At 38.5% G+C, this 26,230-nt stretch overlaps 1 protein-coding gene across 21 annotated transcripts in view; it reads right to left on the bottom strand.

The window, feature by feature from the left end:
- Positions 1–26,230, bottom strand: part of REV1 (REV1 DNA directed polymerase) — a 95,721-nt gene that overhangs the window by 30,818 nt on the left and 38,673 nt on the right. For 14 of the 21 annotated variants that reach the window (XR_013636084.1, XM_073352192.2, XM_073352182.2 and 11 more), the window contains 9 exons: positions 24,395–24,527; positions 21,559–21,687; positions 20,657–20,811; positions 17,705–17,824; positions 14,882–15,102; positions 4,671–4,843; positions 2,448–2,550; positions 944–1,109; positions 115–317 (listed from right to left, as the gene is read on the bottom strand). Coding sequence is in view for 20 of the 21 variants with exons in the window: in XM_073352192.2 (XP_073208293.1) it covers positions 115–317; positions 944–1,109; positions 2,448–2,550; positions 4,671–4,843; positions 14,882–15,102; positions 17,705–17,824; positions 20,657–20,811; positions 21,559–21,687; positions 24,395–24,527 (1,403 nt within the window). In the remaining variant the exon portion in view is untranslated. Of the gene's footprint in view, positions 1–114; positions 318–943; positions 1,110–2,447; positions 2,551–4,670; positions 4,844–14,881; positions 15,103–17,704; positions 17,825–20,656; positions 20,812–21,558; positions 21,688–23,951; positions 24,031–24,394; positions 24,528–24,728; positions 26,207–26,230 lie in introns of those variants that run through there. The other 7 variants (XM_073352291.2, XM_073352152.2, XM_073352264.2 and 4 more) reach the window with 6 other exon arrangements.

The raw sequence follows: 26,230 nt of genomic DNA, 5'->3' as shown, positions 1-26,230 counted from the left end.
TGGAAGAATGACAGTTTTTCCTGTTGGGTATTTACCACCAAAAATAGGAACTGCATTCCTGTACAGTAATTACAAACAAATATGTATCAGAAGTTCCGTACCCCTCACATTTACCTGGGAAGGTGAAGGAACCTCAATACTTAAATTAAGTCTTGATTTTACGCTGATAGGAGTGTGTAAACCATTCCATTTGACTGCAGACTCAGCCTTGCTGGTAATGGGATTGAGACCAGATGTCAGATGGGTAGTGAGAGATGGCAGAAAAGTGCATGTTCTTGATGCAGACGATATTTCGAGATCCATAGCAGCCACAAATACTATAAATGTAGAAAACAATATACAGAAAAATTCTCTTAACAGTTCAAAAACAACTTACTTTTCACATGGTAGGAAACTTTAGTTACCCTATGCTTCTACTGAAAAACATTTGGTAGTTTGTGCAATAATGGGAATTGTTAGTGAGAACCTTTTTCTACTTTAAATATCTACCTTAATTATCCATCTATCTTTTCAAGATTTTGTAGAAGTTCCGATTCTAAACTAATTCATACATCCCTCTTTTTCAGGTGGGATGGAGCAGCAAAACATGCACACAAAGTCTGATTGCTTACATAACTTGAAATGAATTTCTGTTGAAAAATGTTCAGACGCAAAATCAAATTAAAATGAGTTGTGTCTTAAAGGAAGCCAATACGATCACAAACCCAAAATACAACTGACCATGGCAGTTTAAAGCATGCAGTGTTGTTGTCGCCGTGTCAATCCAGGACATTAGAGAGACAAGGTGGGTGAGGTAATATCTTTTCTTCGACCAACTTCTGTTGGTGAGAGAGACAAACTTTCCAGTTTATACAGAGCTCTTCTTCAGGTCTGGGAAATGTACTCAGAGCATCACAGTTAAATACAAGTTGAAACAGATTGTTTAGCAAAAGTAGTTACTGACCTTCTTTATGTTCTTCTTCTGAAGATTTCTTAGTTTTTTGAACATGTAGAAGATCGATAACTGAATGTGATCCCCCAGGTAAATGTCCAGATGGTACTGATGAGCGAGAGGAAACAGCTGAAGTGGTTTTATTGATGGGAACTAACTGATGCACCTGAATTCCAACCTCAAAACAAAAACACATTTTGTATCCTTATTTCTAATCACAAAGTCAAGAACAGTAACAAATAAGGGCAATTTAAACTGACAAATTTTATGGAGTTTTTTTTCTCTTTTTTCTTTTAAATATATAAACTCTCCCAACCCGCCTGACCAAAACCATCCACCTACTACTAGAGGAAAAATATTTTGCAGGCACTAAAAATAAAATCAGCCCCCCAAGTCAACAGCTAAGAAATTACAAAAGTGCCACCCTTCTTCATTTCTCTGGGGTAAAGTAAAGAAAAAGTGTGTGTCAACAGGATCATATGAACAATTTATATAACTGATATTGGTTTTACTAAATTATACAAACTCCCCAAACTCAAACAAGTATATATGTTGCAACCAGGATTAGAAATTTATACTAACTCAGAGAAGTACCCATGACAGCTGAAAGATGTATCGAGTGAGGGATACTATTTTTTTCTCCCAATTCACTGATCTAATCTATACTACACTTACCACTTCAGTATCTGAATATCAGACGAACAGTGAAGGTCCATGCCAAGTGCACAAGGGCAGGGTTTCCCCCAAAGTGCAATAGAAACAAACATACTTTCATTTTCTACCAGATACATTTCCTGCCCAGAAAAGCTTTCCTCACCTTTAATTTAGTCCAAAATCATATCCAAAACAAAACAGCAGAAGTATTTTTAAAAATTATTTTGCCCAATTCAATGGTGCACCTGGGTACCATTTGCAGGCTTATCTCCAACTTTCCTAAAATCTTGAACGGGAAATCCTGAGATAGAGTACAACAGGCCACACCAAGCATGAAATAAGCGGTGGGTGGATGGCTGCTAGGACTTTTTCTATGTTTATATAGCTAGGAAATTATTCACTGCCAATTAGTTTAGCTGAAACTGTGATATTAAACTGTGAAACCTCTCTCTATAAAAATGGCCTGTTTGGGCTTCCACATTTCTATTCTAAAAAGATTACTAAATTAAGTGTACTCAGTTTACAAATAGGCAAGTTGTACTTTATCATATGTAAAAGTGGCAAAGAGTTCTGTGGCACCTTATAGACTAACGGACGTACTGGACCATAAGCTTTCGTGGGCGACACACGAAAGCTTATCCTCCAATACGTCTGTTAGTCTATAAGGTGCCACAGGTCTCTTTGCTGCTTTTACAGATCCAGACTAACAAGGCTACCCGTCTGATACTTTATCATAAGTGAAACTATTACCCTGTTAATGTCAATCCAAATCTGTGCAGCCTAATAAAGTTAATAAAATATATCCATGTAGAGCAGGAAACGTAAAAAACAGAAACTTGAACTCTTTGTTTTATTAACTCACCCCTCGCATATCTGATATATTCAGTTTCATTGTGTGAAACATGTTTAGTGTTTCTTTCCCGATTACTTTTGCACTATCTGTTGCATGGTCAAGAGTTACAGTTCTGCAAAGAATAAAATACATTTAAAGAAAAGATACATTACAAAATTGCAAAGACTTTACATTATTAATTCCAGACATCATCTCAAAGAAAGATATACTACTTGATTCCATGGAGGAAAATAATTTCTAAGTCTACAAAATTGGATTAACAATTTTTAGGAAAACTAGGACAAATACACTATAGAAACATTGATTAAAATCAATACTTATGAGAGATGATTACCAGTCTAAGACAATTTTAAAAAATTCTGGATTATTAAGTTTATAGGGAGGAAGGGAGAAACATTTTTGTCCTCAATAATTAACTAATATTAATGATCTGATAGGTGAGAAACCAAGGTTTTACTGAAACCATCCGAATACCTATATAGCAGCCAGAGGTGTAGAGGAGTCTGTAACTACACTATTTCAGTTTCAGTCTTCTTTCCTTCAAACCCTGAAGGATGCACTGGTGGCATCAAGCTCATTCTTTCCCACTCCTGCTTCATCTAACACCTCCTATCTTCTCCCAATATTGTCTCATTGTTTCTGTTGCTTGGTCTGTATCTAGCTGTTGTCTTGTCTTATACTTAGATTGTAAGTTCTTTGGTGCGGTGACTATATTTTTATTTTCTATTTGTACAGCACTTAATACAATTGGTTGCTAGTCCAAGACTAAAGCTTGTAAGTGCTATAATAAAACATATAATAAACAACATGTCTCACAACTTTCTAACCTCTGAAGTATATTCTGTTCACCTTTCCTCTCCTTTTCTGTAAGTGCAGCTGTCATTTATTGTTTTTCATATTCCTTGTCCTTTCTTTCTAATTTGGACACATTTGGCTCCCCTTCCTTTCTCCTCCCATATTCTCCATTTTTATCCTGGATGAGTTCAGTTTTCAGACTGATGATTGATTCTGCTGCTTCTCACTTCTACTTTACTTCCTCCTCTAGCTCTAGATCTACTGCTCAATACACCTATGAAAGGGATCAGTACTAATACTTTTCTTATGGGACAAATCTAAGCAGTAATAATTGATTTGTGTAAAGCATTTGTACAGCATGCTATTTTACTTTACTTAACAGACTTAACAGAGACTATTAGCTTTGCAAAAACCCTATTGCATTCTATCTATATCAACAGTATTACATCAGATAGTTTTACTACATAAACAGGGTGCCAGAGCTTCTCTTAGATCTAATCTTATTTTCAGCATGATACAAAAAGGTGCATGTTCTCAAGGTCACCTTTTATAAAAAAATTAGTATTTATTCTGTGTATTCTTCTCCGAAATCAGTTTGAGAGTGTACTATCGTAGACTTAACCAAAAAAACAAACAAAAAAAAAAACCAATCATTTTTGGATTTGCTAAATTCAAGGAACCGTACACTTTAATAGATATGTGGCAGGCAATTAGTGCTACATACCGGAGTAGTGTGTCAGTAAGTATTACCAATTATTATTTTCTTGTTTCAAACAAGAAAAAAGCATAAAGCCTCACCAAGGCTATTTTTTTTTATGGTTTGTAATTAGCCTTCTGGAATCCCTGAAAAGATTTATTGGAAGCTGAACATCACATAAAGATTAGACTGGGGTGCTCTTCTGATTGGTGCTGCTGACTGTACCACAGTGCTGAAGAAAATTAACGCACAATTGTTAGAATTGTGTCAAGGTCAGTATTTGCAGCCAGCTGCTCTTCCAAAAGTGATTTTGACTGACAAAGCCTTTTCAGACCAAAAGGCTTTGCAGACCAAACCACCCCTGCTTATTTCAAGACCATCACAATGAAGTTCCTTTTCTACTTCTAAAGGAGACTGGAAGGACAGATATTAGTCTCTAAACTCCTCTAAGATTGTAAGAGGGACATGTATTTAAGACATTTTCCCATGAAAATCCTATAGTCATGTTTCTATAGGAAAACAAGAACACCTGGGACTATATTAAGCAAAATGTATAGGAAGTTTGAGAACACTACTGCAACTATTATATAGTTATAGATACTATATAAAGTCCAATTTTGCAAGGCAAAAAGCATCTTTAATGCCCTTTATGTTTTACTGGGAGTTCACAGGGCTCAGCATGCTGCAGAAGTGGGTCCATACCTACATAATGATAAGTTTTTAATTCTATGCAAGGTTACCTGGCAATGTTGTCACAGATTCCATGGCCTCCAAATTTTGCAGGTTCTACAGGGGCCCCAGCCTTTCTGACCATTATTTTAAGAGTTAATCGTTTACCCTTCATCCCAGCAGCTTCAAGTCTATGTTGGATCTCTTCTGAAAGACTCAGAAGGAAAGCTTCTGCTTCCTTAGGCTAAAAGGAAGAGAAAAAAAAAGCTCTTTATCACTCTCTGTCATGTATCTGATGTAGAGAGCTAAAATGTCTTTAAAAATTAAAAAAGTACTTTAGTTAATTTATTTCATGTAGTTTTGGCACTAACGGGTACACTATAAAGATTTTAAAAATAAAAAAGAGCACAGCCAACTGACTGCAGCAAGAAAACTCATAGGTAAAAGTGCCTCTTTTTTAACTTGCTCTGTTTTGCCTCTGAATAGAAGGAGAATTTTCATTGCATGCATACTGCTATACTAATGTATGACAAATCTGAGGATACAAATTTCATATAATTTTGTCATTTGTAGTCAGAGGAGCATGTTCTGGCAACATCTGAGGTAAATCACACACTTTTGAGATGTGGAACATTGAAAAATTAGTTTTATTTTTCTACAAAAAAGTGCAACTTCTTTGTAGAGTCATTTGAAGAACAGCCTGATGCACAAACTTCAAGTTGTTTTATTCAAGAGATTTTGATGACAACTAGTACGAACTCTGAAAAGAGGAAGTTACTCACCTTGTGCAATAATGATAGTTTTTCTAGATGTGTTTCCCTATGGGTGCTCCACTATAAGCTTATCTGCACCTCTAATCAGAGATTTTAGGTAGTGGTGTCAGTTCAGCCTGCACCTGTGCTCTCCCTCCCATGCTGCTTCAAGGCTATCTACATTGTCAGGGTGAACCCCCCCTCAGTTCCTTCTCTACACAGAGTCCCTTATAGGGAACACCGAAATAGAGGGGAGGAGGGCAGGTTATGGAGCACCCACAGGGACATACATCTCAAAGAACCATTGCACAAGGTGAGTAACTCCCTCTTCTTTGAGTAGTCCCACTGTAGGTGACTTCACAGCAATATCCTCCTTGGAAGGCTGAGGCTTTGGAGTGGAGGTGGTTACTATAGAGAGTACTATGGAGCCAAAGACGGCAGCGGAGGCTGAATCTCCAGTCATCGCATAATGATCTATGAATGTGTGGACAGAGGCCCAAGTTGCTGCTCTGCAGATTTACAAGATAGGGACATCTTTAAGGAATGTGACCAATGTAGAAATTGACCTCATGAAGTGTGTACGATTCCAGACAGAAGCAACAGGTTGAGCCCTTGATAAAAGTGATTAATGCAACTTGAGACCCATTTGGATAGAATCATAGAACTGGAAGGAACCTCAAGAGGCCATCTAGTCCAGTCCCTTGCACTCAAGGCAGGACTAAGTATTATCTAGACCATCCCTGACAGGTGTTTGTCCAACCTGCTCTTAAAAAATCCCCAGTGATGGAAATTTCACATCCTCCCTAGGCAATTTATTCCAGTGCTTAACCACTCGGATAGTCAAGAAATTTTTCCTAATGTCCAACCTAAAGAGGTTAAGAAGAACATTTTTTTCTCCCTCCTCCTGTCACAGCCTTTTACGTACTTGAAAACTGTTATGTCCCCTCTGTCGTCTCTTCTCCAGACTAAACAAACCCAATTTTTTCAATCTTCCCTCACAGACCTTTAATCATTTTTGTTGCTCTTCTCTGGACTTTCTGTAATTTGTCCACATCTTTCCTGAAATGTGGCGCCCAGAACTGGACACAATACTCCAGTTGAGGCCCAATCAGCGCAGAGTAGAGCGAAATAATTACTTCTCGTGTCTTGCTTACAATACTCCTGCTAATACATTCCAGAACGATGTTTGCTTTTTTTGCAACAGCGTTACACTGTTGACTCATATTTAGCTTGTGATCCACCATGATCCCCAGATCCCTTTCCGCAGTACTCCTTCCTAGGCAGTCATTTCCCATTTTGTACGTATCCCATTTTTGGATAGTCTTTGAGCTGATATGGTGGAGCCTTAGATTTTTCCGTGAATGAAAGGAAGAGTTTAGGTGACTTCCTGAAGTCCTTAGTCCTCTGCAAGTAGAATCCTAGTGCTCTTCTAATATCTAGCATATGCAGAATCACCTCCCTGTTGCCACAGTGTGATTTTGGGAAAAAACCAGGAGGATGGATCTGTTGATTCATATGGAAAGTGGAGGCAATTTTAGGGAGAACTTGGAATGCAGCCTTTAAAAAGCCTTTGTCTTTAAAAAACGACAGCATATGCTGGGTGTGCCATGAAGATCACTATTTCTCCTACGCTCCTAGCTGAAGTAATGGCAGTTAGAAATGCTGTCTTCATGGACAGGTGTAAGAGAGAGCAAGTTGCCATGGGATCAAAGGGAGGTCTAGTCAAAGCTCTGAGGTTAAGATCCTAGGTTGGAGAGGGTGGTCTCATATGTGGAAAGAGATTCCCAATGCCTTTAAGAAATCTATGAGTCAGCGGGTGAGTGAACACTGTGTAACCATCTACCAGATGGCAGAAAGCCGTTATGGCTGCAAGTTGTACTTTAAGGAAGCTCAGAGTTCTGACCTCTTGAGATCTAAAATGAGAGGGAGAGAAGACAAGGTTGGGTATTAGAGTAGCAGCCGTGTTAGTCTGTATCCACAAAAAGAAAAGGAATATACACAGAAAACATTAAATCTCCCCACGGTATTTTCCACTGAATGCATCCAATGAAGTGAGCTGTAGCTCACAAAAGCTTATGCTCAAATAAAGTTGTTAGTCTCTAAGGTGCCACAAGTACTCCTTTTCTTTTTGAGGTTGGGTATGTGTACTCAGAATGACACCAAACTTGGAATCATTTCCATTTTCGTAGGTAAGTATGTCGAGTGGTTGACTTTTGGCTGTGAAGCAACATGTCTTTCACCTAGTCAGAGCATTCTACCTCTAAGTCTTGGAACCAAGAAGGAGCCAAGACAGGAGGTGGAGGACCCACAGGTTGGGATGAAGAATTAGCCCGTTGCTTTGAGAGAGCAGGAGGGGAATGGGCTGAAGAGGAACCCGAGGAAGTATTGCCATCTGTGTCAGGTAAGGGAACCAGAATTGTCTTGGCCAGGAAGGGGCACTCAGAATAACTCTCACTTTGACTCTTTCAACAGAACCTTGGACAGAAGAGGAAATGGGGGAAAGGCATACAAGAGGTTCTTGTCCCATGGGAGGATGAGGGCATCTCCCAGTGAATGTTTCCCCAGGCCAGCCCTGGATCAGTAACAAGGACATTTCTTGTTCCGGTAAGTAGCAAAAAGATCTGTAATTGGGGTGCCCCAAAGGGCAAATATGTCTTGAAGCACCTCTGAATTCGGTTCCCATGTATGGTTATGAGAAAAGTTCCGACACACTGTGACCTGTCACGTTCTATATCCCTGGTAGATTGACAGCTGAGATGAACACGTTGTGGTGGATGCACCAATTCCAAAATTTGAGTGCTTCCGTGCAGAGGGAGGGAGATCTGGCACTCCCCTCTGGCGATTTATGTAACACATATAGGTCATATTGTCCATCATGACCTTTGAGTAGGTGTTCTTGATGAAAGCAGAAAGTGTGCACAGGGCCCTTAGCTCTAAAAGGCTGATATAGAAGGTTGCTTCTGTGGAAGACCACTTGCCTTGAACCTTATGGTCGTGTAGGTGAGCTCCCCAGCCTATTAGGGAGGCATCTGTTGTTAGAGTCAGCGTTGGTGGCGGCTGCACGAAGGGAATGCTTGCTCAGACATTGGATGGATCTCTCCACCAGTCAAGGGAGTGCTTTACTGCGGAGGGCAGTGATATCAGTTTGGTTAGTCTGTCCCTGTTTGGGGAATATACAGAAGTGAGCCACATCTCAAGACATGTCAACATCCAGCATTTGGGGTGACAAAGGTGCATGCTGCCATATGACCCAGCAGCTGCAGGCAGTTTCTGGCTGATGTCTGAGGGCTGGCCTGGACTGTTGCATGAGACTAGTCCGAGTGGTGAGTCTGTGTAGCAGAAGGAAGGCTCTCGCTTGTACTGCATTGAGGTCGGCGCTGATAAACTCCAGGTGTACCAGGGTCAGTGTCAATTTCTCTAAGTTGAGCTGTAGACCCAGCAGCATGAAAGTGCGCATGTCGTCTGGATGGCAAGTACAGCGTCTTGAAACAAGGGAGCCCTGAGGAGGCAGTTGTCTAGGTACAGTAACTCCTCAATTAAAGTTGTCCCGGTTAACATTTGTTTCATTGCTGATCAATTAGAGAACATGCTCGTTTAAAGTTGTGCAATGCTCCCTTATATCATCGTTTGGCAGCCACGTGCTTTGTTCACTGCTTGCAGGAAGAGCAGTCCATTGTAGCCAGCTGGTGGGGGCTTGGAACCAGGGTGGATCGGCAGCCCCCCCCATCAGCTCCCCGTTCCTCTAAGTTCTCTGTGCAGCAGCTGCCCAGAAGGCTATCAATTGCCGGCATTTCAGCTGTCCTTCCCCTCACTGCTGTGTGCTGCTCTTGCCCTCTGCCTTGGAGCTGCTCCCCGGAGCCTCCTGCTTGCTGTGAAGGGCAGGGGATGGGGGGAAAGAGGGGCTAATGTCAGGGTGTCCCCCTCCCCCATGCTCCCCGCTTAGGCTATTTCCATAGAGCATGGCAGGGCTCAGGACGGAGGGAGCTTCCTGGCAGCAGCTTCTGTCTCAACTTGCTGATCTACTTAAAAAGGCATTGTACTTAGAGTGGCATCAGTGTACTTAAAGGGGCCATGTGCATCTCTCTCTCTTACACAAACGGTGTGTGTCTCTGTCTGCCATGCTATTCCCCCCCCCCCCACCCCCCATTTGTGCTGTCTTGTAGAGTGTGAGGCTACATTAAAAACAATGGGTTAACCCTTGAGGGCTCAGCTGATTGCTAGCTCATCATTTAGCAATAAGGCATTCCCTGGGAAATATCCCACCCTCTCACTTCACCAGGTCAACCAAGATTCATAATCATCATCCCTGTGTACCAGTATTAAATTGTTTGTTTAAAACTTGAGTGTGTGTGTGTGTGTTTTATATATATATATATATATATATATATATATATATATATATATATATATATATATATATATATAATTAGTCTTTTGTCTGGTGAAAAAAATTTCCCTGGAACCTAATCCCCCTTATTTATATTAATTTTTATGGGGAAATTGAATTCGCTTAACATTGTTTCGCTTAAAGTCGCATTTTTCAGGAACATAACTACAACATTAAGCAAGGAGTTACTGTACAGGTAAATCACATTGCCCAGCGTTCACAGGTGGGCCCCCTACAACGGAGAGAACCTTGGAGAATACTCTGGGTACAGATGAGAGGCAGAACTGGAGCACCCTGTACTAATAATGGTCCTGCTGGAAGTAAACCATAGGAATCTCCGGTGTGATGGTTGTATCAAGATGTGGAAGTAAGCATCTTGTAGGTCGAGGGCCAAAAACCAATTTTCTTGCTCTAGAGCTGGAATAATGTCTGCTAACATGACCATCTTGAACTTCTGAGCCTTCATGTATTAGTTTAATGCTTTTAGATCTAGAATGGGCCTTCAAACTCCCTTGACCATGGAGATCAGGAAATAAAGGGAGTAAAACCCTTTGCCCTTGAGTTGTGCTGGGACTGGTACTATGGCCCCTAAGTGTAACAGATGATCGATTTCCTGGCAAAGCAGGTTCTCATGAGAATGGTCCCTGAAGAGGGACAAGGAAGGAGGGTGGGAATTGGGGAGGGAAGTGAACTGAATGGCATAACCCTCTGAAATAATCTCCAAGACCCATCTGTTGCAGAGGATCCTCTCCCAACTGCTGGGAAAGAGGGCCAGGCAAATTCCAAAGGGGCATGACAGGTGTGTAGATGGCACCTGACATTGCGGTATAGTTGTTTGGGCCTTCGACCAACCCATCAAAAGTGCTTAGAAGAGGCAGTCTGAGAGGTCACAGATTGTGGTGCTGACTGCTTCTGATCCCTGAACCTCTTACGTTGTGGCTTGTAATAGTGCTGAGTGTGGTTACTGAGGAGGTCATGCCCTATGCTATGTCTGAGAACTATATCTTCTCTGTCCCGCAGAGTAGATTCCCAGGGAGCATAATGTGGCCTAGGAATCCTTCAAGGTGCAGAGAGAAGAGTATCTTCTCCGCAAAGAGCTTGGGCCCTTCAAATGGGAGATCTTCCACTGTAGTCTGCAGCTCTTTGGGCAACCCAGAAAAGTGTAGCCAATAAGACTCTCTCATTACCAGTGCCATAGAGACAGAACAGGCCATTGTATCGGCTGCGTCCAGTGCAGTCTGTAACACCGTTCTGGCTACTAACTGACCTTCTCTGACAATCGCCTGAAACTGTTCCTTTTGTGTCTCCAGTAAATGTTCCAGAAATGCATTGAGTTTCCCACAATTAATAAAATTATATTTGGCCATGGAAGCTTGGTAGTTTGAGACTCTAAACTGCAATGTCGCTGACAAATATGCCTTCCTCTCATAGAAAGGTAGCTTTTCCAATCACAACCATATGGGTCGACTTGGTGTGATGCTGCTTGCCTCATGCATTAACCACATCAACTACCCACGGAGTTGGGTTGTGGATGTTGAAACAGAAAGTTTGCCTGTTTGGGAGGGATGCAGAATTTTTTGTCGGCTCCCTTGCCAGTTGGTGTCTTCCAGATGGACTTTGGCAGGAACTAAAATAGACTCATTAATTGGGAGGGCAATTCTGGGCAAGTAGGAGTTGTGCAGAATATCCACCAGTTTGTGATGTGCATCTACTACCTCCTGTAGGGGAATCTGCAGCTGGTCCACCACCCTCTTAGTAAGGCCTTGCAAGTTCTTGAAATCATCAGCTAGTGATGGGGAAAGGGCATTAAAGCCTCACCTGGTGAAGATAGGGAGAAGTTTGCTGGAGCGAAACTTCCCCTTCAAGACTTTCCTCCTTTTCCTCCTCCTCTGGTTCAGGGGCTCTGGACAGTGATGCTCTAGGAGACCATCAGGCAGACTCTTTCTGAGAGACACTAAATGCCCGTGAATTATGGTATTTGTATGTTGCCTAAGGATCCCAATACGGCCCTGGGGAAGGGGGATGAGTGGTGGGAGTGCCCAAGGGGGCCCATAGATCAAGGTTAGTTTGATAGACTTGAGGAAGACCCATGATGGTGGGCCACGATGAGAGGCCAGGGAAATGACCTCCTCCTGGTCACTGTCAGACTTGTTATCAAGTAAGGGTGGCACTGGCTGGGGCATTTGTGGTACACAGCCTGGTGCTGAGGGCGAGTCTGGGTGCCAGGATGTGCTCGGTAGCAGAGTCCTGGTACCAAATAATGGGGATTGCGGTTCTTCCCCAACTGTCACATCTCTGGGATACTGGAACTCTTGTGGTACAATTGGCTCACTTGGTACCGTGGAGGAGTGTCCCTGGTACGTTGTCCGTACTGACAGTTGTGAAGGTGCAAAGCGTTCCCTAGACGGGAGCTTTGTCTCACCCAACTGAAGGTTTTCTCAGTGCTGCTCCTTTAGAGGTGGTAGAGTGTTGGTCTTTGTCCTTCGAGGGAAGTACCACAACCTGACAGCTTGAGCTCCAGGTGCATGTAGGTGGTGTGGCAGAGCTCATAGCAGAAGCACCCTGATGTTTCTAGGTACCGTGGTTCGGAGTAGCCAGTACCAAGGTGGCCACACTGGGGAACCCCTCTGACTGGCCAATGACTCAGTTTGGGGCCTCTGAGCCCTTTCTCTCGAAACTTTTCAGGAGGAATCTACTGGTCTTTTCGTGACTCTAACCCCTTTGAAGTTGAAGGCTCCAGGGATGATCCAGGGTCAGCACCGGAGTCCCCTGGATGGCTGAAATGTCTTCTCCATAAGGAGAAGTTTTAACTTCAGCTCCCTGTTCTTGCAAGACCTTGGCTTTAGCTAGAGGCAGAGGGAGCACTTCTAAGGGATATGGGACTCTCCCAGGCACTCAGAGGCAACTCTAGAAGCTGGGCATTCCCCTGGGGAGGGAGGTATCACCTTCTAGCAGTGAGGAATGCAGAAGAAAGTTCTTCTTTCTTCTCTTCTTTTATTTCCCCTGCCCTTCTTTTTTAACTGAAAGAATGTAGAGAGTTGTCTAAAGGTGCCTGGGGCAGGAAATATAAGCTAAAGTTCTTTTCTTTTTTTAATCCCAAGGGGATAAAATGGAAACACTTACTACTAAGGAGAACAAAAGAAACAAAAACAACTACTACTTATACTAAGGACACAGATAAGGAAGGGACAACTACTGGCTCCTTCAAGGCCAAAGGCAGTCAAGAAGGAACTGAGGGGGTTTCACCTGTGCAGTGCTAGACAGCCTCGAAGCAGACCACCAGGGAGGGAGAGTGCATGGGCAGGCTGAATGGACACTGCTACCTCAAATCTCCAATTAGAGGCACAGTGGAGCAGATACACCTGCAGCGGAGCACCCATAGGGGCAATACTTGAAGAAATTCAGAAGATAAGATTTTCCTTGACACACATGGGAGCCTAAGCTGTCAATTTCTAAGCAATTTGAGCGTTCATTTCTCTCTCTTATGATTGTGGCTCTAAACTTCCAAGTGAACTTCTGAAGCAGCTGCAGTACTTTTGCTGAGGATCATCGCCAAAGTTGTCTATACTCCTTTTGGCAAGCTGGACCTAAATTCAGTGGCTTTACTTAAGGATTCCTCAGTGACCACTGCTTCACAGTTTGGATCAAATAACCCCACACTGCATTTAGCAGCATTTCATCCCTTTTTCTTCATTTAATATTATGAAATTAAATGAAAAACTCCCAACTTTGATGCAAGAAAGTTTGAGAAATCAAGCACTCAAAAATCAGGAAATTACAAAAGGAAAAGTTTTCTATTGCACTCTTAGACCTTGGCCATGAGGCCGCTACCCATTTCATTTTCTGATTTCCAAGTGAAAAGTAATACATTAAGGTTTACTTAATATTAAATTTAATCTGTACTATAAATTATGAATGGTATGCAATGTGATCAAATTAGAATTTTGGTAGAAACATGGGTTCAAAGTTTCAAACTCTAGGTTCTGAAGTTAGGTTCCTAGGGATTGCCTAAACAAACATTTAGGTGTAAGTCTGTCACACACAAGTCTGCCATGCAGTAAGTGCCCATGCAGACTCTGTCATGCACTAGAAGTTCCCCAGTGTGCTTTAATGCAGTGGCTCTCAACCTTTCCAGACTACTATACACCTTGCAGGAATCTGATTTGTCTTGCGTACCCCCAAGTTTCACATCACTTAAAAACTACTTGCTTACAAATTCAGACATAAACATAAAAAAAAGTGTCACAGCACACTATACTGAAAAATTGCTTACTTTCTCATTTTTACCATATAATTATAAATAAATCAATTGGAATATAAATATTGTCCTTACATTTCAGTGTACAGTATATAGAGCAGTATAAACAAGTCATTGTCTGTATGAAATTTTAGTTTGTACTGACTTCACTAGTGCTTTTTATGCAGTCTGTTGTAAAACTAGGCAAGTATCTCGATGCACCCCTAAAAGACCTCTGCATACACCCAGGGGTACGTGTATCCCTGGTTGAGAACCACTGCTTTAATATACCCTCCTTTAAAATGGGAGTAGATTAAGAGCTTGTGTAGACAAACCCCTAGATTGTTGTTTTGATTCTAAAAATCAATGAAAAAGGCAGAGGCTCCCTCCCTCTCCAATATGGCATTTTGTTTAAGAACCTTAAACAATATGTTAAAGAGTCTAACTTTAGGCACCCAGGTATGAAAATGTTGGCCTTCATTTTTATAGTTTTCATATAGTATTTAATTTCTCACTCTTACCATTGCACTAACTTCCTTTATGAAAGTAATAATTTTAACATAGTTATAATTAATAAAAGATTTTAAAAATGCAGTATTTTAAAAGATAGAAATTGGTTAAAAATTTGCACTAGTCTAGATATGGTACTATGCATTGCCACATGAGTAACCTGCATTTGAATTTCAGTCTGGTGAATCGTTCCCGGGAATAGAATGTTATGTTGAGAATGATGGATTATCAATAAGACTGTTGTTATTGTGGCTGTAACAGAGCGATGTCTTAAAAAAAAGATTAAATGAGGGCATTCAGAATATCCATGGGAAACAAGGAGGATCTTCTGCTGTGGGAGGAAGTCTTTCAAATATAATATTTAATCCTCCAAAACGAAAGACAGTTTTAGTTTACCTGAGTAAACCTTATACCATAGTTGATCTCAGCTGAAACAGATTTTCTTTCCTTTTCTGTTCGAACAGGTCTATCATCCAAGCCACGACAGAATCTGTAGAGCATCTGTCCTGTTTTTGGACCAAATTCCTTCTGGAGTTTTGACATAGTAAGATATTGTAAGTCTCCACAAGTTTTAATTCCCAAAGATGCCAACTTGGATTCCATTGACCTACCAACTCCTAACAAGAGAATAAGTAATTTTGTTCTGTTAAGTCTACACAATCCAGACAAAGTTCATTATTTTTAAAGCACGACCATTCTCTTTCAATCCTAAAATGCCCGGTATCCAGTTCAAATTTTAAGGTGGGATTGGGGGAAAAAGCACATTGGCTGCATTACGATTGACCAGAAACTTTTGTATCGTGTACAGTATTTGTTTAGTTTGTACCAAATTTTACAGTTACTGATGTTTGTATGCTTGTTCCAATGTCAAGACTTGCTAACTTGTGCTTGCAAGACATTGCTTTTAACTTGTAACCCCATGGATAACAACAGTGTCTTCTACGCTTTGTACAACAACTGAGCACAAGGTCAGTATTAAGACAGTAGTCTGATTAATACATTTTATCAATCCAAAAAAGCTCTGAAGCCTTACATAATCAGAAACAAAATAAGTGAGATATATTTGCAACTGTACACAAAAGTGTTTGCACCTAAAAGGAAACCTGTAAAAATTCTAGCTATTTTCAATTGCTACTTGGTTGGAAACATGTTATTTCAGAGAGGAAAGACAGCTCAAATTATGAGTTACGAACCACCTGAAAATTGTAAGTATCCAAGTATGTTAATTTTATCTCTTTTTAGTGAAAATACTGATTTATAAAAAAAGTAATAATTTACAAATTAATCATAACTTACGCATTTACACTACTGTAGATAGCTAAAGTTAGAATACTCTGAATCAGATTCCATCTTTTAGGATCTCCATTTTACAATTTAAATGATGTACTAACACTGAAAACATTAAATGCAAGTGACATCAGAAAACTTTAAAGGACTTTTAAGTTAAAGCATACTACGTTATACTATAGAAAATTAAATTTAATTAGATAAAAATGGACAGATAGTACAGGTTAGATGAAGAGGCCAAACCAAAAAAAGTTATGTATCAAGAAAAAAATCAAGCTTCTAAAACCTAATTGCCTTGGCAATCTATAGTGAGCTACAGTCAGAAGTGAAATAGACAAATTAAGTATTATTCTAGATTTAGAATTATACATTGAGGAACATATGGATAATGATGCTATTTTCAAATATTTTATATGTCTACTACAATATCCTTCTGTTTTGTTTCCTTATATGAAAGAAATCTTTTTGGAACACATATTCCTAAAACAGCTGTGCATACAGTTTGAGCAAGATTAAGTACCCATTTATGCTCTGTATTTCAGTTATTCATTAATTTCAGGGTCTTCCCTCTCAAACTGTGTCAGGTGCATACAATATAAAGGCAACATGCTATCCTGTTACATACAAGAAAGCACTTTGGCTTACAATTGAATAAATACAGTTGCCACAATTGAGCAAATTTCTACTATTCTTCCAGGACACAATCCACACAGATTCCTGTACCTCAAGTTTAATGGTACAATAAATTAGAGATCTTTACATACAGTAATTCAATGAAAACAAATGTTGTCAGTCCTACTTCTATGTCCATTATGGCAAGATAATGTACACAGAAGTGTTAAGGTGTTGTAGTCCTATTGTAGTTTCCTTTTCCATTGTATTCTCCACTCACCATTCCATCCTTGCGTTGGCTAATTTCAAGGAATACTTCCTTCTTTCAACCCAAGAATGCTCAGGTTTTCCCGTATCTCCTCCTCTACATTCCACTCACTGACTTCTACTTCTCCACCTTCCTCATTTTTCTCCAACCCTTCTCTCACTGGGCATTACCTAATATCAACAAGTTTTAAGAAAACCATCCATCTTTTTACCCCCTTTCCTCTCCCATTTTTCAGTCATGTCTCTTTATCCTTAGTAACTCCCTTTTTCTGGTGCCTTCCCAAACTTCAAAATTCTGTCAGTGCACACGCCTTTCTAAAAAAATATTCCCTTTATCCTGACACCACCTACAATATGATTTTCAACCATTCATAACAGAGCCAACTAACCAATCAGGCAAGCACATTATACTAAGAGAAAAGGAGTACTTGTGGCACCTTAGAGACTAAAATTTATTTGAGCATAAGCTTTCGTGAGCTACCTAGCTTATGCTCAAATAAACTGGTTAGTCTCTAAGGTGCCACAAGTACTCCTTTTCTTTTTGCGGATACAGACTAATACGGCCGCTACTCTGAAACCTATACTAAGAGACTTTTTCATTACATTCCTAACAGTAACTACCCAAGTATAGTGACTCAGCATGAATTCTGCTGGAGATGTAACACCCAGAAATTAGCAATGCAAAAGTATTCAGGCTGCCTGAAATACTAAACTGAGTCCATCCCTTGCCAACTCACCATACTATATGGCTTTGTAAGGTCTTTAATAAGGAATTTATTTTTAAAGAAGATACAAAGAAAATAATGTAAAATAACAAGAGAAATGAGAAGGAGCATTCCAGTATTCAGCAGATAATCCTAAACATGAAATATCTTCATTTTCCAGATTACATAACCTTAAATAATGGCGAACCTCTTTTATGTGAAATTTGGGAAAAATAATTTGACCCTTGATTGATACTGGACACCAATTTGCAACATATAGCAAATTCTAATGTCAGCCTGAAAAATCCCTGTAAAAGAAGGACATCAATAATTCAATTTAAAAATGTACCTGGAAGATTGCTAACTAGCTGACCTCTAATAAAATCATCCACTTCCTCCGGTTTTAAGTGATATTGTCCATCTGGTTTTGCTTTGCGGGTTGCCATTCTGGCCAGCAGAATATTGGAACCTGTAAAAGTGAACAAATAATTAAAAGATGCCTATGCTGATTTCTGCCATCACAAACAGCATTTTCCTAGTCAGAGGATGAAGAGAAAGGTGTAGAGAGGTATAGCCACATTTTAATCCCTCTCCAAATACTGCTTTGGATTTTTTATTTAGTATTTGTTTCTGCAGTCCATGCTTCCACTCCACAATTGGTAGGGTTTGAGGGAAAAAGGGTATTTTTGCAACACTAACTTGTACTTGCTAAATTAAAATAAAAAACACCCACTACAAAATACTTTAATGTATTAGTCTCCAGTGAATGTTCTACACATGTAGAAATAGACATAACAGCTATCAAAATCGCTAAAAAGTAAAATTTCAGCATCTTTATACTGTAGATCAGAGATACTCAGACTGAGGCTCATGAGCCACCAGTGACTCTTTAATGTGTCTCCTGCAGCTCTTTGCAGCACATTATTAAAACAGTGTGATTTAATTATTTATCAATCTAAGTTACTATCCAATCAGGATACTTTTAATATGTAATTAACCAATTGTAGCTAATAAAAAAAATGTGGTCATTTTGCTGTGAGAATTATATAGTATATGAAACAATGAATTCTCACTACTGTGGCCCTTTTGGGTAATGGTGATCACTAATTTGGCTCCTGAACCCCTGAGCTCTGAGTATCACTGCTGAAGATCATTCTGAAAAAAGATGTTGCGTTCAACGTAAGTATAATAAACTGTCAATTACACTAATCATACTAATAGTGAATTATATGATAGAAATGGGTATTTCTCAGCCCCTTTACCTGCTAAAAAAGAATAAAATTCCATTAGTTTTACTATTAGAATGCCACATAAAAATCAGAGTGAGGGGGACATTTGGCACACTTTCAGAATTTTTTTTCTGCTTACAGGTTTCTTCATGTCCAGCCAGCTACCACTCCAATATGGTGTGCTAGCATGTCTCGTTCTGTGATATCATTGCTACCAAAAAAACCTTGCTGTAATATAGGGAAAACTACAAAAGGTTAGGTAAATGTCACCATTTACAATGTGTTGTTCCCTGTCTCTCCTGTTCTGCAAGGGTTACATTATTTAATGTCTTTTTGGTAAATAATGATGGTAATGCAGACATCATGGGCACCATGCTAGCAATTATATTTATGACACACTCAATAAAAAAAAGGAGTACTTGTGGCACCTTAGAGGCTAACAAATTTATTTGAGCATAAGCTTTCGTGAGGATTCCATGTCCAATTTTCCTTTGGTGTCCTATACTCTGCCTGTAATATGTCACTTCAGATTTCCACCAGTCTACCTATCTTAGGTATATGGCTCTCATTACTGTAGTATCAAAGTGACTCACAATTTTTACTGTATATATCCTCACAGCATTATGTGAAGTGGGAAATACTACTATACTCATTTTACAAGATGGGGAACTGAGGCACAGAAAAAGTAAGGCCTTGTCTACACACATTCACAGGTTTTAATTTAATTGGCTTAGATAAAATGACTTAGTTAAGCCAGTGAAATCTCTGACTGTGTGGATGCTCTTATTTCCATCTAACTTAAATCTGTTCCCAACTGACTTAAGCTAAGCCAAAATAATAAATAATAAAAATAATAACAATAAAAGACAGTTATCTCAGAGATAAGAGCACTCAACACAGAAGTTTTCACTGGTTGAGCTATATAATCAGTGAAATTCACATCTTCGGTTATATTGCTGCAACCTTCCCAAGGAGATAAATTACTTGCTCAAGGTCTCACAAAGTATGTGGCAGGCTAAAGAACTGAATCCAGGTCTCTTTCAAGTCACAGGCTTGTGTCTTAGCCACTGGGCCACACGTCCTTTGTTCCAAATCATTTTATCCTGGCCTAAGGTGATGTCCTTGTACTATTCCCATCATATGAAGTTTTAGAAAATCACTGGATACACAGTAATTGCAGACTGCTCTCTTTTTAAAAGTATTTGATATATACTTATTACTGGAACAAACATTTGACTGAAGGAATTGGTTCTTTCAACCAGTAAAATGAAATTGAAATCAGAATATAAAAGGTATGCTCAGAAACTGTATTTTTTAAAACAAAGAATAAGCACATTAAGTAAGGCTATAAAAGTTCCAAATATGTCTCAAGGCAAGGCATGACACAAACAGGAATCTGGTGAATTATATTTAAAGTTAATAACAATAATGAATAAGAGATAATGGGAGAAGTCTACTTCCAACGAGCTACAATAATGGATTTCAACTTAAATCAGAAGTGAATTTTAATTGTCTCAAAATATTTATTCCCAGATTCTCATTTCTATAATATGATTATGAACAGAGAGAAAGGGGGAGAGAGAGAGAGGGACAAGGAAAAAGAAAAAGCAAGCATGGAAAATTTTCAAAGATGTGAATTCACATACTGTACCTCCTACAAAACTGACTACCTCTACTTTTAGTGAACATGACCTATACCAAATCATGCCACTCTATAGCCCTTTATTACTTTCCCGTTTTATACTGGATGGTGACTGAATAGGTTTTATCCTGCTTTCATTTGTAAAATCTACTGGAAAAGATATCTTAATATTTATTTTTAAATGAACACAAAGTGTCCCAGAAGTGAAATTATACCACACTGTCAGTACTATAAAGGGAGCTGGTAGCAACCCCTAAAGTTAGGTTGCTTAACATTTTCCATCAAGGAATTTTTTTTAGTAAATTTATTTTAATGGCAATGTTTTGTGTATTTCATGAAAACTCACTGTTTTAGCAGTCCCTTATATTATTTTGATATACCCAAGGACGGCAAGTGACACTTGTAAGTAAATATGAAATAAAGTACTAACCCATCCCAACAGAGGCAGCACATTTAGTCTGGTCTTTGATTTCGGTGCGGATAGCACTTGCAAATTCATCAGGAGTCAGTCTGGTCTCTGCAAGGATTTCAGTGATATCTACTAGTGCTTCATCACAACTGACTGCTTCGATGTTATGAGTATAGCTAACAACACAAAGTAAAGGAGGTGAAACAGCAGCAACAGCTCACCATCTGTTAAAACAAATATGTAGCAAGTAAAGTCTTCCTTTTGTGGTGGTATTTCCCTAATTTTTATTCTCATTATCCCACACAACTTAGTTAAGCATTTAAAAGTATTACTAAAGCAAACTACGGTCTAGGATTAATTTCAGTATGCATCATGCTTTTAAAAGATTAGTTGGAGAAGGAAAGTTAAATATTTTATTCTTCACCTAAAAATAACTGACCCCTTTCCCCTCCCCCCAGTCAACTGAAATAAAGAAGTAAACTTTTTTTTAAATTTATTCCAAAAAAATTCAGTTCTTGAAAATGTGTGTCTAAAGAAATGTTGGTGTCTTGGAAGGGCAGCAGCACATACAACACTTGCCAATTGAAAGCCACAGTCTTCTCCCACTGAAGTCAGTGGAAGTTTTGACACTGACTTTTACAGGAGTCAGATGTTGATCATTTTGCAGGATTTGACCTAAAGATACAGAGCAACACAGGAGGCAGTCTCACTCTAAACTGACTACCCTCCATTACCGAGTCAAGATAAAAAGTTACTACAAAAGGAAGAACTGAGGTGGGAATGGTTTGAAAGGGGGAAAAAAATGGGGATAACAGACCCATGAAGATGAAAATCCTAGATCACATAATGGCATTTGGGAATGTAGCAAGTGAAAACATGCTTGATTGCTGCAAAAGATTATACAAATACATAATGCACTTTACCTGGCCAGTGTCTCATACACTGTCTGTGTAACTTCTTTGTATGCATGGAAGTCATATGGAACTGCTTGAAGACTTGGACATAGCTGTTTTGCTTGGCCAAAAAACATTCCATTCTTTATCCCAACTTGTCTAAAATCAAATAAAATCAAGTAAGTTATATAAATCTTCCCTTTTTCAAAAATCACATTTCAGATATTTACAAGGTAAAGAGTTTGTACAGCACCACCTAGCACAATGGATTTTCAGCCCATACCTAGGACTCCTAGATGCCACAGTAATACAAATAAATAATAATATTCATACTTTTCCGCACCACTACTCCAGGCAAAGAACAGATATACAGGAGTTTTCTCCACTCATGTAAATGGTCTAATTGATGCAAAAAGTGACTTGCACTATAGTAATGAAATCCAAAAATTATAGGATTTTGTGCTATGTGTCTCAAACAATGAACAGAAGTGGGGCTATTGAGAATATACATCGTAACTTATTTTAAAATTAAATATGTATTTTAGACAGAGCTTGCCATCTCCTGCTCCAAGCTATGAAAGAACATGAACTATGTAAAACAGTACAACTCTGCTAGAGCATGGAGAAGGAAAGAGGATCAATGTGGTTTATTTTATTATAATAGCACAACTGTGTAAAGTTACATATTGAACTATAAAATAATAAAATCTTTGCAAAACCAAGCCAAAAAAAAAAAAAAACAAACCACCAGCTCATCTGCCCTATAATACTCTAACGATGGTTCCATGGTGATAATAAATGCAAGGGTGTTATTTGCCATACGAACCAATTAGGCTGTTGACTAATCGCAGTTAACTCATGCAATTAACTCAAAAAAATTAATCGTGATTAATCACACTGTTAAATAATAGAATACCAATTGAAATTTATTAAATATTTTTGGATGTTTTCTACATTTTCAAATATAGTGATTTCAATTACAACACAGAATACGAAGTGTACAGTGCTCACTTTATATTATTTTTGATTACAAATATTTGCACTGTAAAAATTCACCTCATACAAGCACCATAGTGCAATCTCTTTATCATGAAAGTGCAACTTACAAATACAGATTTTGTTGTTGTTACATAACTGTACTCAAAAACAAAACAATGTAAAACTTAAGAGCCTACAAGTCCACTCAGTCCTACTTCTTGTTCAGCCAACCACTAAGACAAATAAGTTTGTTTACATCTCTGGGAGATAATGCTGTCCATTTCTTATTTACAACGTCACCTGAAATGAGAACAGGCATTCACATGGCACTTTTGTAGCCAGCACTGCATTTATATGCCAAATATGCTAAACATTTGTATGCCCCTTCATGCTTTGCCCACCATTCCCGAAGACATGCTTCCATGCTGATGATGCTCATTTAAAAAAAGCATTAATTAAATTTGTGACTGAACTCCTTGGGGGAGAATTGTATGTCCCCTGCTCTGTTTTATCTGCATTCTGCCATATATTTCATGTTATAGCAGTCTTGGATGATGACCCTGCACATGTTGTTCGTTTTAAGAACACTTTCACTGCAGATTTGACAAAACACAAAGAAGGTACCAATGTGAGATTTCTGAAGGTAGCTACAGCACTCGATCCAAGGTTTAAGAATCCGAAGTGCCTTCCAATCATTGGATCGTTATCGAGCAGAACCAGTCCTCGCCATGAACGCATGTCCTCTGGAATGGTGGTTGAAGTATGAAGGGAAATATGAATCTTTAGCACATATGGCACGTAACTATCTTGTGATGTCAGCTACAACAGTGCCATGAGAACACCTGTTCTCGCTTTCAGGTGACATTGTAAACAAGAAGCAGGCAGCATTATCTCCTGAAAATTTAAACAAACTTGTTTCTCTGAGCGATTGGCTGAAAAAGAAGTAGGACAGAGTGGACATATGGGCTCTAAAGTTTTGCATTGTGTTATTTCTGAATGCCTTTTTTAAATACATAATTCTACATTTGTGAGTTCAGCTTTCAGGATAAAGAGATTGCTCTACAGTACATGTATTAGGTTAATTGAAAAATATTATTTCTTTTGTTTTTTACAGTGCAAATATTTGTAATAAAAATAATATAAAGTTAGCACTGTACACTTTGTATTCTGTGTTGTATCAATATACTTGAAAATGTAGAAAATATCCAAAAATATTTAAATAAATAGTACTCTATTACTATTTAACAGTGTGATTAATCGGGATTAATTTTTTTTAAATCACACAATTAATTGGGATTATTTTTTTTAATTGCTTGACAGCCCTAAATATCAATATATTATATATCTTTGAGACTATATTTAAAACAAGTTACTGTAGGCGCTGGATGTTCCCCTCTTGACCAGGATATTTGGGGAATTCAGCACACAATTTGTGGGAAAATTACCGTTAGATTTGGTGATCACAAGCGATCAGGACTTTAATTTTATGCCTCATCTGTGCCTGACCTCCAATAGTACAACATTCCTAATGCAATGAAAAAACAGTGGTTCAGTTTCAGAGAGAAGGACGGCACCTATTAAATCAATCACTTTGTATGGAACCTCGGATTTTCTTTAGTGGCCTTGGCCCAACTGAAATATCTTAGCTTGTGAGAACTGATTAATACCATGTTTCGAGTTATGAGCTAAAGTAAAAAGGGAGAGGAAACACATTTTCCCTTCTTGTGCTGGTGCCTAGCATAATTTATTTAAATGTAATTTCTGAAACAAAGACTAAGTGTTCCATGTTTGGATGAAGTTAAGCAATGTAAATAGATATTTCACTAGCCATCTGTGAGCACTGTATGACAGAACTTTACAATCAAGATGACAAATAATTTCTATCTACCTGGCTTCATAACTACAAGATGCAATTTCAGCCATTGACAAACCAGAGATATCCAAGTCAGCTCCATTCATCTGTGCAGAATCTGGATTCTCCCCGATTGATGAGTCCAGTTTATCAGGAACTCTATTTTCTGCTTGGAAAAGAATATTTTACATTTTGTTCTTATATTATTGTCTTAATGGTTCAAAAGACTTATTTCATTCCAAATAATCAATGGATTTACAACTGAAATTTTTTCCAGCAGTTTCTGTGTTCATATTTTATGATGAGGAATTTCTTCACAATATATTGGTTTAAATCATCCAATAACCGATTAGGTCAACAAAGAACTTACCAATATATTAACACCCATCTATGGGGTTGATCTCTGGAGGACAGTAAAATATGATGCTACTGAAGAATGAATATACTTTCTTTTTTTCACATTATCTGAGACCAACATGTAGATGGCTAGTGGCCAATAAAATTCAGACTATAATAATACTGTGAGTTGAGAGAACCGTTAATACCCTTAACATGGTTGTAAAAACAGATTTAATTGCCAAACTCCTGAGGTTTCTTTAAGCTACAACCTATAAACTAAATGCAAGACACTCAAAGCTTATCAACCATTTGTCTGAACAAAAGAATGTCATTTACACCCCTTTTAAAAAAAAAGTAAGTTAAAAAGTACAAGAATATAGAATTTCAACTTAAAATGCAATTCTGCAGCTCAGCCTCCTTGTAACCTAGTACTGACATCTCTACTTTCTAGTAATTACTTAATCTAAACATCAAGTAACTTAATTTAGACACCTCAAATCAGAATTTTAAAAGTTAAACAAAATACCAAGAATATTTTCAGATCAGGAAATAAGCAAAAAAAATGTAAGCCTTGCTGGATACTTATATGTCCTTCACAACTTTCAGCTTTATTGTTAAATTCACAGATAACGTTTCAGTCACTGGCCTCTGATAATTCTCTTAGTGGGATTCAAAAGCACCTGATTTAGTATATCATTCCAAATGTCCGCTGGACCAAAATGATGCAACGCTAAATAAATACTCCAATCTCAGACTATTAAAGAAACGGATGAGACAGATCTTTAGCTAATTCTATAAAACCTACTTTGAATGAGCTAAGACAAAAAGACTTAAGAATCATTCAAGCCACCTGAGTACTACATACATATGCAGAAATGTATGGTAGAGAGATACAGCAAATTGGGGAAAAGTAAAGCATTCTCTATTCTATTCAGATTCTTATTCTCTGCACATCAATATGGTAGCTAAGTATCTCTAGATAAGCACACTGACTCTTAATTGTAGGTCAGCCAGAAAAATCAAGTAGCTGCAAAAAACCCAAAGCTCTGAAATCAAGAACTGAACTCTAAATGGTGAAATCTCAAAGGACAAAAAGCTACTGCTTGCTTTAAAGGAAAAGTATAATATACAATTTAGATTTGGTTTTCATTATTGCAGTCTATTTAATACAATACACCTTTGTAATATAATACAATATACAAGTTATAGCTGCACGTGCCCAATAATACTGTATGACAACAGCTTACAGATTAACATTTTTAGTTTGAAAAGAAGTATGTTGCTATCTCCACATAAAGGTGGTTATCAGACCAAAGAAAGTGTTGTAATGGGGGGCAGAATCTGACTCATGTGACTCATCTGCCTTTCTATAGAACGTCTAATTTACTTGTCTTTTTATTTCTTAAAAATTTGTTTTAATGTTTGATGGGCTCATTAAGTTACCTAAGATGTCGGAAGTTGCAAATTTATTAAGAGCAAAATTATGGCCCAAATAAAGATAAGAATGACAAGAACAACGTATTTAGTCTGTGC

The sequence above is a fragment of the Lepidochelys kempii genome, chromosome 1 (assembly GCF_965140285.1).
Source record: "Lepidochelys kempii isolate rLepKem1 chromosome 1, rLepKem1.hap1, whole genome shotgun sequence".
NCBI classification, from domain to species: domain Eukaryota; kingdom Metazoa; phylum Chordata; order Testudines; family Cheloniidae; genus Lepidochelys; species Lepidochelys kempii.
The sequence above is the reverse complement of the archived record's forward strand: the minus strand, read 5'-3'. Positions and strand labels throughout refer to the sequence as shown.